The sequence below is a fragment of the Fundulus heteroclitus genome, chromosome 9 (genome assembly GCF_011125445.2).
Source record: "Fundulus heteroclitus isolate FHET01 chromosome 9, MU-UCD_Fhet_4.1, whole genome shotgun sequence".
NCBI classification, from domain to species: domain Eukaryota; kingdom Metazoa; phylum Chordata; class Actinopteri; order Cyprinodontiformes; family Fundulidae; genus Fundulus; species Fundulus heteroclitus.
The window spans coordinates 5,026,009-5,040,410 of record NC_046369.1 but is presented as its reverse complement, the minus strand read 5'-3'; the positions used below and the strand labels follow the sequence as shown (position 1 = coordinate 5,040,410).

The 14,402-nt window shown below is 39.0% G+C and overlaps 1 protein-coding gene across 1 annotated transcript in view; it reads right to left on the bottom strand.

Annotated features, from left to right (window-relative positions):
- Positions 1 to 13,353, bottom strand: part of ap1m3 (adaptor related protein complex 1 subunit mu 3) — a 48,783-nt gene extending 35,430 nt beyond the window's left edge. The window contains exons 1-2 of the mRNA XM_012878023.3: positions 13,139 to 13,353; positions 459 to 615 (exon numbers count right to left, since the gene is read on the bottom strand). Of these exons, the coding sequence (XP_012733477.1) occupies positions 459 to 615; positions 13,139 to 13,180 (199 nt within the window). The 5' untranslated portion in view covers positions 13,181 to 13,353. The remainder of the gene's footprint in view (positions 1 to 458; positions 616 to 13,138) is intronic.
- Positions 13,354 to 14,402: the final 1,049 nt, after the last annotated feature.

Below are 14,402 nucleotides of genomic sequence, written 5' to 3'. Positions count from 1 at the left end.
ACATGCAATGTTATCTAAAGTTACCAGAATGCATCAGTTTCAAAAGCAATTAAGAACATAAACCGGCGATGAAGAACAGCTACGATGTAATTCATCGCACTGGGACTAGCAGATACTCCCAACTGCAATATGATGCTGAATTAATAATGTGCCAAGAAGACTGACTGTATAATCTGACAGTAGAAAAGGGAAGGGTATTCTGTACAGTAAACCGCACATGGCTCCCTCTGATTCACGACGTGCAAAAACAGACACTGGGATGCTTAGAATGTGCTGGTGAAAAAAAAAAAAAAAAAAAAAAAACCTGGAGCACAGGACCTCCTGCAGTTCTTCTCTGGGAAGATAAAATTATATCCACATCAAAAATAAAAATGACTGACGGGGGGGTTTAATAACGACGTGTGTGGGTGGGGTGTGGGACACACACCATCACTCGGATATAAACTTGCATTGGATACAGTAAAGGTTGCAGTGTTTGATCCAGAGGAAGTGTGTTGAGCCATGGCAGACCAGGGGAGTCATCTCCGCATCCTCCTCCCTCTTCATCAGGATGGGCATAAAGTGGTCGATTTCATTCATGTCCATGTTGCCCATGTAGTTACGGCAAATCAGAACCTGGTCAGATAACACAAAAAGGAGAGGAAGGGGAGGGAATATTATGGAGCAACTGTTCAATCATTAAAGATTCATAGCTTTGCCTGAGATACTAAACCTGCACTCTCGTCTAAGAGATGCTTCGGGAGCATAGCTGACATTTGAGAGGAAAAAAAAAGAAGAATAAAACATCCTACACCAGTGTCTCTCTTAAAGAAAATGTGCAAACTGTGTTTCATGCCTGAACATTTTCCCTGTAGTTTTAATGGACTGATGGATATCTCCGCATGAATGATGAATGCCTTCCTTAAAAGAATCGGAGCAGACGCAGGAAAAGTTCACAGGATGATCTGGGTCAAAGTTCTAAGTGACCACGCGGATGCAATTTCTAAGGGAAAATAGAGGGTAAAAGTTCAGGCATGCAGCAGCTCGGCATGCTCAAGGTGTGTTGTGTAATATCAATGTCCTCTTTTCAATTCTCAGCAGGGATAATGGACCTTTCCCCTCTAGATCAACAATTAAAAGAACAAAAATCAACAACATTCACATACCTGTAGGTTACTAGCTTTATATAATCAAAGCAAAGGTTTGTTCCAACCTACATCAGTAATACTAACAAAGAAACAGCATCAGTCAGTTTACTCTGAGTGATTGTTCAAGCATATAAGTGGAAGCGTTTGTTTTTTTAAAATCAGCTTTTACATTAAAAAGACCACACCTTTTCCATTATTATATCCTGCAAAAGCTACAAAAACGTTTGCACTTGCTTTCCAACTGATTGTCTGCATTTTAGGAATAAAAAACGTGGAGAGCTGCTAAAAAAGTTGAAAACAGCTCTGAACAAAGCAGAGCAGCAGACTGAAAGCTACACAGTGAAATGTCAATTCTCAATCATTTTACTTTCTAGTTTTGGTGTTTATTTTTCTCTGTTTTTTAAATGAGGATGTCCTTCATGACACCAGAGAGGTAGTAGGAAGCATAGAGTAACATTGTGGTTCCCCTCCCCCACCTATTGCTGCACACTTCAAATCAGCTGCCTGAAAGAAGACTACTACTTTTACTGAACTTCTGTTGTGCTTGGTTAATTTACTGACCGCTCAAGGCTCTTATATACACAATAGATCTTCACTCTGCTCCAAAAAAGTTCACACCTCCGTACACTGATAAACAAACTGGTAGGCCACTTAAAATTATTGACCCAAGGGCACATCAGCATGTCGCCACAGAGGAAGCTAAAATTCAGCCTCAAATCTTTTTAAATTAGCAAAATGACTAGTCTTCCCATTGAGCCACAGGCACCCTTTTATTGAGTTTTCATCCAACAGAGGGGATTAAAGGACAAATCTTGGCATGCAAATAACACAGCATGCATCTGAAGTTTCAGATGCATGCTGAAACAAAAGTCTCTCTCAAAAAAAAAAAAAAAAAAGAAAAAAGGACACATCCGGATGACTAAATCTTGAAAGGTAGCCTCCTGGCTTTAACAGTTTAAAGACGATTTCTGCATAGTGCTGCGTTGTAAGCCACCCATCATTCTTATAAAGGACACATTGCTTTCCTAAGTAACATTGTTTTAAAACAATAGTCGACAAGCCACAGGTGGCATATCTGTAAAGCAGCAGAATACAAGAGCAGAACTCCTGACTAACCAGCTAACATCAGCTTCTCCAGTCGTTCGGTGCTCTTTAAAGAGCAAAACAGTAACATTTTACAATCATATGAGGAATAGGCACTTAAAAACGGCTACTAAATGTAGCTGTTGCTACAAATTTATGCTTTAGTATGCATTTATTGCTTGTTGTTTATTGTGTGTTCCCTAAGCTGGAGTATGTCCCAGAAAAACAGTTCATCACGGTAACAAGCAGTGACAATAAAAGATTCTTGATTCTTGATGCATCACCTCAAAATATCTTTAATTAAATGTTATGGATAGCACTAATACAACTTATAAATAATTTAATCATATCTTCTGTGTAAATGTTGATATTAAGAGACAGAAGTTCCTGTCATCTGGGGGTCTAGATCTCTAACACACACACAAATACACACACCCCTCTGTCTTTAATAGAGGCCTCTGTTGTGGCGGGGTCACACATGGTCAGACACAAAGGAAGGAGGAAACAAGATATAAAAGGGAAACTCCACCAAAGTAATCCAAGGATGTGGACAGGCGGATGCTCAGGTACTGTGAAGAAAGATGGAAACCACAGAGTGAGCAGTTCAAAGGTCAGTGGACAAAGAGAATCAGATTGCTGTATCCAAAAAAAAAAGAAAGTTGCAACACTGAATGGTTTCACAAACAAACGTGTGTGGAAGATTCACTTTGTAGTTCTGGAACCAAACTAATGGAAAAAACACAACCTTCAAAGCACATTATTTTTTAAGGATTTGAGCGTCAGGTTCAATCCCCAGCAGTCAATGCTGCTACTGGTAATTCTACCACAAAGAGTTTGTTAGTTTACACAAAGTAAAAAAAAAAAAAAAGACAGGTGGGTCTAACTAAACTGAACGGCATCTATTAATAATTACATTTTATCAGTATTAGGACTACTTGCACTGAAAATTGTAAGCTTTCTCCTATCTTGAAACAGTAAACTACTTTTTTGGCAATTAAAAACAACACCAACTTCATAAGTAGGGCAACAAAGAGTTTATCATCAGAGACTTAAGACCAAATCTGTAAAAAGAAAGATTTAAAAAGAAAAGGAGTCTATCGACGCATTAAATGTCCTTTGTGAGAGGTTGACAAGCATTGCAATGGGTTAAAAATTTATATCATAACACTACATAATGGAATTATAGGTCCCAAGTTACATAGTCAAGTTAATCCATGTTTTTCAAATCTGGAAGATTGATTAATAATATATAAATAAGTCTGTCAGGGCTCATAATGATATCTGACGGGTTTCCCTTATAACCCATTTCCCCACTGTGCATTGAAGAGTACCCAACTGTCAGTTACCACACAACTGCACGCTCTTGAGATGTATTAGTCATCTGATTCTACAGTTGACTGAATACGAAAGTGACAGGCTTCCTTGTTGTCAACTGTGCCAACAACAATGTGACCTGCTGCGTTCTAAAAACATAACTCTGAAACACCGGTAAATTCAACTTTACGAGGAGCAAGACGACGCCGTCGTCTCACGTTGGGTCGTGTGCATCATATCAAAAAGGAAAACATCCTGCAGCGTTGAGGATTCAGCAAAGGTAGAGCACATCAAACAGAACACTTTGCACAAACAGTGAGCATAATGCATGCCCCAGAGCCAAACTACTTAATAATCCAGGTCTCATTAAAATCCGGAGTGGCCTTTTTTCCTCCTAAACCGAGCCGCTACACTGACTAAAAAGAAACTGGTAGAGTGTTCATATGCTAACGTTATAAGACTAATATTGTTGCATCTAACGCAGGCCTCTTTTTATAAGAGTTGTTCATTGATTTAACAAATCATTTCTGGTTATTTTAACCAGAAATCGTATTGTGAGACCCAATGAAAAAGGGAATATAAAACAATTAAATATTACAAAACTGCACTCTTCAAAAATAAATTAAAAGAACAATTGGAAAAGACATCTGATCTTAATTGGAAAATAAATATGCTGGATATCCAGACCTATATGTGGAATGTGTTAGGAGCAAAAGGATGCCACATCATTTGATGAAAATTTCATGTATCAACCCACATAAGGCTTAATCCAAAATCACAGAAAAAATTAAAGTGAAATACTGATGCAGCAGGCTTGTCCAGTTTGCTTAAACCCCATTGCAGTACCTTAAACTGGCACTCGTTAGTTTGTGTGGCCCCCATGTGTGTGTAATCTGTATGCATGCATGACAACATTGGGATATCCTCCTTATGAGATGACAGATGGTGTCAGGGGTATCTCCTCCCAGATCTTGACTAGGACATCAGAGACTTCCTGGACAGTCTGAGGTGCAACCTGATGGTGTCAGATGTCCTAGAGATGATCTGCTAGATTTAGGCCTGGACAGCATGAAGGCCATTGGGTGCTATACTGCACACTTCTGCCACATTATCACACACCAGGAGGAACCCAGGACCCACTGCACTGGCAAAGGGCCTAACAATGGGTCTAAGGATTTCATCCTGATACCTAATCAGAATTTCTTCCCCAGACCTTTTCATGTCTGTCTCATGAGCTCAGAGTGAAGCTGATCCCATCTTTGAAAAGAACAGGGTCTGTACCTGGCAATTATGGTGTTTTCTGGCAAATATCAAGCTCCACAGTGCCAGGACGTGAACACAGGCCCTTAGGAGGACAGCAGGCCCCAGGCCACTAATGAACTCTGTTTCTAATAGTTTGGTCAGAGAAATTGGTGCCAGTGGCCCGCCAGAGGTAACTTTGTAGAGCACCAGTTGTTAATTTCTTTAACACCAAAACAGCCAATGCTGACCAACAACCCCCTCTATGCTTAACGGGCCAGATCAATAATCCAGCAGTTTAACAGACTTGATATTATAATCTGATTAAAAACAGTTCTTTTAATTCTTTTGAGCAATGTGTCCATTGTGAGCAGTTATTATTCATATAGTGCAGTTTTTACATGGGCTACATTTCCCCCCACCAAAACAAAAAAAAACATTCTAAACTGCTTTTTATTAAATCATGTTTGCTGTTCAACCAAAATGTATTGATACCCACTAAAAAGAGCCATAGAAAAAGAAAACAGCATTTAGTGGGAATTTGGTTCTGGGATACACACAACAATGGGTGACTGTGTCCAGTATGTGAAATCAATACAATCCACTAACTACTGACCTCAAACGCAAATAGAGACCAGAATATCCTCAATGGAGCATTTGGCCCAAAGGCAAACTGGACCAAAAAAAAAAAAAGTCTCAGCAAAGCTAATGTCAGTTTGTATCATCCATCAACACTTTGGAGCATAAATCACAGTAATTCTCTCTCCAAGCCATTCCAATATCATTGTAATTATAGCGAGAGAAGCAATGGAGCTGTTGACAGTAAATGTAGCTTGCTTGTGAATGGTGTACTGGAACACTGAGACATGCAAAAAAAAAAAAACGATGCCACAGAGTTCCTTGGTTAATGAAACTATTTAACATCAGGGACAGTCACAATGCCTCCTTTTCATCCTAATCTGGGGTTCCAGCTGAAAGTGCACTCACCAACAGCTCCATTGTTTAGCACTTGGGAGTATGTTAACATGCAAACTACCATCATTGTTGTCGGGATATAAATGTTTACACTTTTAAGTCTTACTCTTCAAGTGGTACGATCAGAACTGTCAAACTAATTATCACGTACAGTTGGCCACATTCCCCATATTACCATGCTGGCATATCGTAAATGTAATCAGAAACATTAAATAGAGGCTGGAAGGAAGGTCACTGAATCAAAAGTCACTTCGCTTTAATCACCTTGAAGTGAACTTTTGCAGTTTGTTTCTCCATCTGTGGGGAATGGATGAGCAAAGTCCTGAAGTGAACCATTGGTTACAGGGGTTTTCCGAGGAAGCCCACTGACATGATGTTTTTAGTCAGTATATCTTTAATAGGGCTGGACGATAATTCAATAACGATATATAACAATCGATAGACGTATATCGATGATAGAAATAAGTGTCAATAAAATGTTTAATAGAATAACAGTTTTCCCTCCTTTTGCATTCAAGCCTGTCATGTAGATTAATATTACAGTCATTACATCCTCCCAACCAATCACAACGCAGACCCAGGAACCTCCGTCACTAAGTCCCGTCCCCTTCAAAGAGTCCAGAGAGCATGCTCTCTTTTTTCTTTTCATTTTTTGAAGCAACAGCATAAAATGGCCAGGGCCGGATTTAAAAGACATGTTTTGAATTTCTTGATAATTATTGATATCAATCAATATGACTTATATTTTATCGATATGTTTTTTTTTTCTATATCTATATTTTCTAATAGCCCTAATCTTTAATAAAACCCCTGTGAAATGACAAATTAACCTGTTAAATATTTTATGGGACTGCAGACTGGGGATTAATTTGGCATTTGACAGAACAAATAAAAGGATGTATAAATGTCAGGGCATCTCTGCCGTTTTGCTTTGAAACTTAGTCCCTTATTTCAAAATCATCCAGAACCCGTTCTGGTGTTTTAAACGGGAACTGACCAGCAGCTTGGCATTTCCATACAAAAAGACACTGGAACTAAAAACAAAAGCAATCTAATAAAACTAGTCATTTCAGTCAGGGTAAATGCAGAGTCAGAGATGCTATAACCTTTAATTAAACTAAGCCGAAATAATTTCCAAATCTGAGCATTTACTGAATCCTTTATGTTAAACTTGTTCTGTGACCACATTCTTCTGCTAAAGATGTCTTTGCGCACAATGGGCCTAAACCTGCAGCCCAAGCAAACTCCACTATCAAAAATTCAATTGGGACGCCCTGGGAACAAATGATGCCATGCTGATTTTAATAGCTTGACATTTTTGGTACATCGGTGGGTCCCAGAAGTCATCCATGTGCAGGCTGGTGCCCAGGAGGTATGCTGGAAAGGGGGCCGGCCTCACACTGGAGGGATAAAGGGCAGATGTGGAGATTGGCTTCTGCATTCTTGTGTGTTTTAAAGAATGTCTTTGAAAGCTGAAATGGACCGTTTCTGAACGTCTGGTCTTTGGTATAGCTTTAAAGACTAAGTAAATGCTGATTTTTTTAAATATTTTTTAATGAATGGCATCCCTTCAAATATTTTAATTTAACTCTGCATTCTAATTAATCATGCTTTCAATTACAACTACAACGCATATTTCTTCTACTAGCAGTTATGGAGGAACTTGTCTGATCAGGACATTGCCAGAGGCACAGAAAGGATGGAAGGTGAAGCGCTGCTAAGCAGCCTGAGGGCAGAGATAAGTAGATGGCAAGAGGGAGAAAGAGAAAACCTTTAATCTGTACAATCAGGCACCCAGGCTATGAAGGATGGATCCTTCTCCCTGATGGGTATTGTTGTCAAGCAAAAAAGGCTATTCAGCAATTCCTTGTCTTGCCCTCCTAGTGACTCCAGAATCGTTTAATCATCGCTCAAGTGCGAGCCACCAGACCCTCGGATAGGTGTCGAAACGTTTTCAGAAAGAACTGAATGAAAGTCCGGTTGCCTCCGATTTAAGCCCGATTGCTGTTGCAATGATTCGGATAACTGCGAATTTGCACATGCATCTTTAATTATAAAGAAACAAATCGACACGTAGGATTTGGATCAATCGTACACCCTCTCTCAAATCGCTTTTTATGATCTTTTGCAAGTTGGGACAGTAATTGTAAAATCATGGTAGAAAAAACAAGTGGGCTAAATAAAGAAGGAGAGAAAACCCATTTATGTTTATTATCATTCACAGACAGTAAGGATTTGCTGGATTATTGGTAAAATCAGTAATTCTTAAGGAAAAAAAAAAAGTTATTTTCTAGACAATCACCGGGCCAGAGTTTGAACATGAAGATCCGCCAAGCAATGATAAATGGTGCAGTGGGTGAGGAAGATTAAGTAAAGGGTGTTGTAAATAACTTTTGAAAAAATTGGACCTGTTTATATATTCATGTTTGCCATTTTATTTCTGATTAGTTTCTGTGTATGTCAGAAACTTAGGCTGTATTCTGCTTGTAATATCCCCTCCATGAGCCATATGTCAAGCCATTACAGCAGCCGTGCCAGGTGTAAAGAAAATATACATGTTGTACTGGAACACAAAGCGAAAACCTTCTCTCACTCACTCTCTGGATACAGAGCAAGGTTCTATTAACACGGACATTCGCGTTTGATTTATAGGATCCAATTGGCCGGCATGTGGACCATTTCACAGGTTATAGAGAAACTGGACCACTTTTAAACAACTCTATAAATCACATGGTGTTTACATGGAGATGTGGTAGTTATGAGAGTCTTGACAGGTAGCATTGTTGTACATTTTTAAAACTATATCTTCAAGCTTCCTTTTAACGGCCATGGATTAGTCAGACCTAACCCCTGTTGTACAAAGGTAGCGTTAGGCGTACAAATAAGGCAAACCATTGCAGATTTAACCAGGTACACATTTGTTTAATAATAAAGCCAAAACTCAAAATACACCACAAAAATCTTCAGTGAAAAATAACCCACTATCATAGTATTTTCACAAAAATCAAAAGCATGTTATAAGATCTAACTGTTTTGAAACAAAACAAAATAGCAATTATTCCTACTGCGGCTAAAATGAGATAAGAAATAAGTTTACTGTCCCACAATGGGGGAATTTGGGTGGAACAGTGTCAATGTTACACACTAAATCAGTGAATGACAGGCTAACTTGTAGTTAAGTTCTAAAGCAGCAGAAAGTGAACTTATCAGAAAGGCAATAAAAAGTTAGTATTGCACAATTATTTAATTATTTAATATTGATTATTAATGTTGTGCTACTCAGTTGGGCTGTGTGAGCATTGGCTCTTGCTTAAAACAAAAAGTGTTACCCCTTTTATGTTTGTGCCAGGAAAATTCTATGCTTCACAGTTTGTGAGGAATACAGTTAAGTGAGGAAAATATGCATTTTTCTTAAAGACGAGAAGCTTGCAGCAACAGGTAGGGGAGGGGCAGCAGGGTGTAAAACTTCAGTCGTGAAGAGCTACTATCCTGCAACTTTTAGATGCGTCCCTAGTACGGACCCATTGTTGAAGCAGGCACATCTAAAACTTGCAGGACATCGTTCGAACAGGACTAGAGTGTGGCACCTCTGCTCTTGAGCATCTGTAAAGTTATGTTGGAAGGGAAGTCATGTATTTATTTTCCAGTGTCCGTCTGCTTTAAAATCTTGCATCTATGTTTGCAAATGAAAGACATTAATACTGAATATAGCAGTTGTTCATTTATCACCAGTTATAGTCAGCATGACAGCTCTAAGCTAAACTTAAGCAACGCAAAGTTAAAACTGCAGTGGTTTCCGGACAGTAACTTTTTATAAATAGGGTATACCTTAATATCAGTAACCAGCCCATACCTAGTTGTTAATTAATTCATTTTATTTAAATGACTGTGGTCAGTTTTGGGTTATTGAATATTACATAAATGATTCCACATAAAATAAAAGAAATAAGGGTCACAAATACAAAGGATTTTACAGCACGCTGAGAGTAAAGTTTACCAGGCTTTCTTTGGGCACTGTGTATTTAAGACAAACACTGCTAGTATTTGCAGTTCTGACCAAACAAACCCAGCAGGCTGCAGGCTTTATTCGGGATGAATGCCTTCACCAATTCTTAGACTTTTTTTTTTTGTGTGGAAATAAATTCCAGAAAAGTAAATGTTAGTATTAAAAGTATGAAATGCAGGTCTAAGTTATGTATTAAAGTTAAAACTACATAATAAAGTAACATTGATTACATGATCCATCTATTAACTTCAAGTATAGATCTAAAGTGAACACTTTTCTTGCGGGATTACATGAAAAGAAAGTCTAAGGAGATTTCATTATGTGAACACCAAACGTGGTACTATAATTCAAATTGAATAGGAAAACAAAAAGAAATTATTAAAAACTACATTATGAATCAAATAGGATGTGTTTTAGCTAATATGATAAAAGCAACAGACACAAATCAATGAAACACCTAAGCACTTGACATACCTATCTGTGCATGGTGGACCTCACGGATAAGCACACACCCCTAATCCTACTATTTTCAGAGGTTGTACAACCGCCTTCTACCCAGCGATATACAGTGTGTTCTAGTTTATGAAGTTTAAGAAGAGAAGAAGAAAATAACCAAAAAGAATAGGATATCAAAGCACTTTTTGTATCCTTGTTGTTGCTGGAAGAAATCATTCAAAAAGGGAACAGGAGATCTGTCCTCACTGAGGTTTTTAAAAACAAGCTGCTTTTTTTTCTTTTTTTTTTTTTTTTTCCCCATTTTCTCCCCATCAGCTCACAGATATGAATTACCCATAATAACCCTGCATTCTATGAGTAACAAAAAGAAAGAACAAGTTACATTCCTGTTGGCCCTTTTTGCCGTACTTATGGACTGAGTGCAAGTAGAAATCTAGAAATCTAGCGTAGAGCAGGCGCTAAATGCTCAATGTTCAGCTTTATTACACAAACGTAAAGGAACAATAAGTAATAATGACACCTAATTGTTAAAATAGGAACCACAAAGTGCCTTTCACGGAGACCAGCCATCAAGTCGACGGTTCTCTTGTTGTTGTGAAATTCCACTGAATTTGTACTTACAACGGACAGGTATACGATGTTGTATTCTCTTCCATTTCTGGTTCGCTTCCCTAACTGGCTTCCACGTTAGCAGGCTGCTGCTCTTCTGCCAAGATAAAATACCAAATGCTGCGCTCTGTTTTTGGGAACCCTGGGAGCTCCGATACGATTGGCTGAGAAACCGAAGTAGTTACGGACCGTACCTCTAGGTTTGAAAGGAGAAAAACTAGACTAAGACATTGTTGATGGAGAGGACCGATTGTTTATGGGGAACGTTACTCCCATCCCAAGTGAAAAATAAGGATGATTTAGGTTGATTTTACTGTAAATATCTTACTTATTCCTCCTTTAACTCAGACCAGGGTCTCCGACTCCAGTCCTCAGAAAAGTCCCTCTACTAGTAACGATTTACATTTTGTGACATAAAAATGTCATTTTCTTTCAGTCAAATGACAGGCAGTTTGAAATAACAGGCTAGGGAAGGGAAGCACTGTATAACTCTACGCTCCAGGGCAGGGGAATAAAAGTTCAGTCTTCTAGAGCTACTGCTCTGCAACTTTTAGATGGATCCCTAGTCCAACACACCTGAATCGATTGGGTTCATTTCCTTCTCACAGGGGTGCAATGACACATAAAACTCACAAGACGGGACACGATAGAGTTCATAACAACGAGAAAAGATTTTAATAGACAGATCCCAGTTGATAGCCTGCGCTGTGATTGTGACGTAGCTCAACGTACCACTAGATGTCCAGCCATTAGTCATTGCAGCGACGCTCCTTCAGCGTCTGAACAACTGTAACCACGCACTCCTCGTAGGAAAATGGCCTCATATCAGTTGCAATAAACACGTGTCTCTTGTTATTGCTGCAGCTCTAGCACAAGAAAGCGGGACCAGCGGTGAAAAGGTACCAGGGCATGTTGCTGTGGCGGTTCTAATATGAGATAGAACTTTATTGATCTCACAATGGAAAGATTTACTTGTGACATCGGCTCTTATAAGCAACAGAAGGTGCACAAAGGAGGAAAAGGTGCATGAGGTATATACAATACATCCAGATATATACAATGGATGGGGAAAAAAATAAGATAATATCAAAATATCAAAGGTGTCTCTGAAGGTGTCTTTGAACTGTGCCAGCGTTAGCTGCAGTGTACAGTAATTTATTTATTTTTTTTGCACTAATTACACATTGTCTTTGCCTCTTCTGTCACCATTTATCGTTCCGACAGGTAACCCAGAATGATTAAAGACAAGTTGGATCATCTTCAGCTACTTCTACTGGAGCATCTTCTATTACAACCTCATCATGCTGAACGCAACTGGATAATGCTCACAAGATCAATGAGAAACATTGTGATGTTATAATATCAGGAGATCCGTTACAACAATCCCTGTCTTCTCAGCATGTCCTTAAATTTGTCCAGGTTCTAAGGTGTGCATCTAATAGTTTCAGGGCAGTGGTCGTGAAGGACTAGATTTGGACCCAGAATGTTTCAACATCATCTGCATCTTCATCCCAGTCAAACGGTACGCCAGCATTAAGGCAAGTTATTATAAACAACCTGGAGCAGGTGTACAAGGATCACTGGAGACATGGGTGTGGGAAATCTACAAACATACTGCAGGTCAGACCAAAACAGGGTGGAGTTCACCAAAGCGCATTCTATCCACACCTCCAACAAGTCAGAAAAAATAAATAAAAAATACACACTTTAAAAAAAAATGTGTATGGCTTCAGCTGTTAACAAGAAAACATACGCAAAAACGATCCATAAACATCCAGACAACCATTAAATAGGATTTATTTTTGCAGACAAACATTTGGCAGCACCCAACACACAAAAGAGAACAGGAATTAACTGCTCCAATGAAGTGTGAACTCTGCTTTTAATATTTAAATGACTAAATAATGTTTTATATATTTTTTGTGCACGTTAAAACGCTCAAAAAAATGACTCATTATATATAATAAAAAAAAACAACAACAATAGCTCACAAGAGAAAGGTTGTAAACTTTGAAAAAGGACACATCACACACAATAAGGGCTGCATCGCTGCACTAGAACAAGCCCTCTGTGTGCGCACAGCACCGAGGAACGAGTTTGGCGAGTTGGCGTTCTCTTCCTGTCTGCTGCGTGTCTTTGTCACAGCTTTCATTCACTTGCTTGAAATACAACTACGCCGGTATTTTCTACATGCAGTGGAAACAAACACGTGGCTACATAAAATAAATATATATTTATATATACGCACTTCAGCAGAGGCTGGTTCTCTGGATTAAGGTGCCGCGCTGGTAATGTGAACTTCCCCACCAACAAGTCGCCGCAAACTTACCTTTCCCTTCAGGTCCAGGATGAATATCGCCGAGGCAGACATCTTGCTGTGCAGGAAGAAAAAAAACAACCCAGAGAACAAGAACCAGGCGGGATGGTTTCTGGGTCTACAGTAGGATATGGGTCATTTAAACGAGAGAAAAAGTCGCTCCCATCGTTCGCCTCCTCCCTCCTCTCGGCTGCGCTCTGCTCACTTAGAAGCGTTTCGCTGCAGCGCTGCTTTTCCGGAGCGTCAAACTCACCGCGTTTACGCAAGAAAAGATTTCCGGTTGTCAAATACGCTCCATGTATCTCCTGTCATGATCACAGTGAATTCATTTTGAGCCCAGCACAGTGTTGCGGGATATTTTAAGACGGTTTTGTTTGTCTGACTTTGCGTTTAAAGTGCAAAGTTTTGCGGAAATGCCAATGAAAATGTTATTTGTATTTTATTTTACCAGACACGTAATATAACCTCATTGAGCAGCTCAGGCTGAGTGGCAGAGATGCAAAGATTGAAAAATAAAATAAAAAAAACGTACGTCTCAAAGCAGTTCTTGGAATAACTGCGTGTCAGTTGCTTGAACACAATTCCAGAATAACGTTGAAAGCTGCGCATAATAATATCTTAAGGAATGAAAGAGGAACATTACAACGAGGAAGGCGAGACCAAAAAAATATCTTACTTGTTTTGAAGCTTCACTTTCATAAGATAATTGATTTTATGACAGCTGAAACATATTAAAATTCACAATTCATTGTTTCTCTGGAAATAAAGATAGGGAATAATTTCCACACCAATCACAATATATATATATATATATATATATATATATATATATATATATATATATATATATAAATTATTATGATTATGATTATTATGATAATAATCATAATAATAATAATAATAATAATAATAATAATAATAATAATAATAATAATAGTTCCCCCACAAATCTTTCAATCTTTTTTCCACTGATGTAAAGGCTGACGTGTCAGTGTGCGTAGCCTTTCACGCTTTTATTTAGACGACAGGGACGCTGTGGTTCCGGTTTTGGCGTGAACTTGACGCGCAGTGTTTCCGGACGCAGCCTCGTCTGACAGCTCCACGCAGTTCCACGCAGACCTGTCAGGCTGCTCTCATCAGTTGCGTGGCCTCACAGGATCGGAGGCGCTGCAGGGCTCGACCCAGCGCGCAGTGCCAAGCTTAATTACGGTTGTTTATGCCAGTGTCGCCAAGTTGAAAGGAGAAGGTGAGTGTTGTGGCTCGAGTTGCTGAGGCG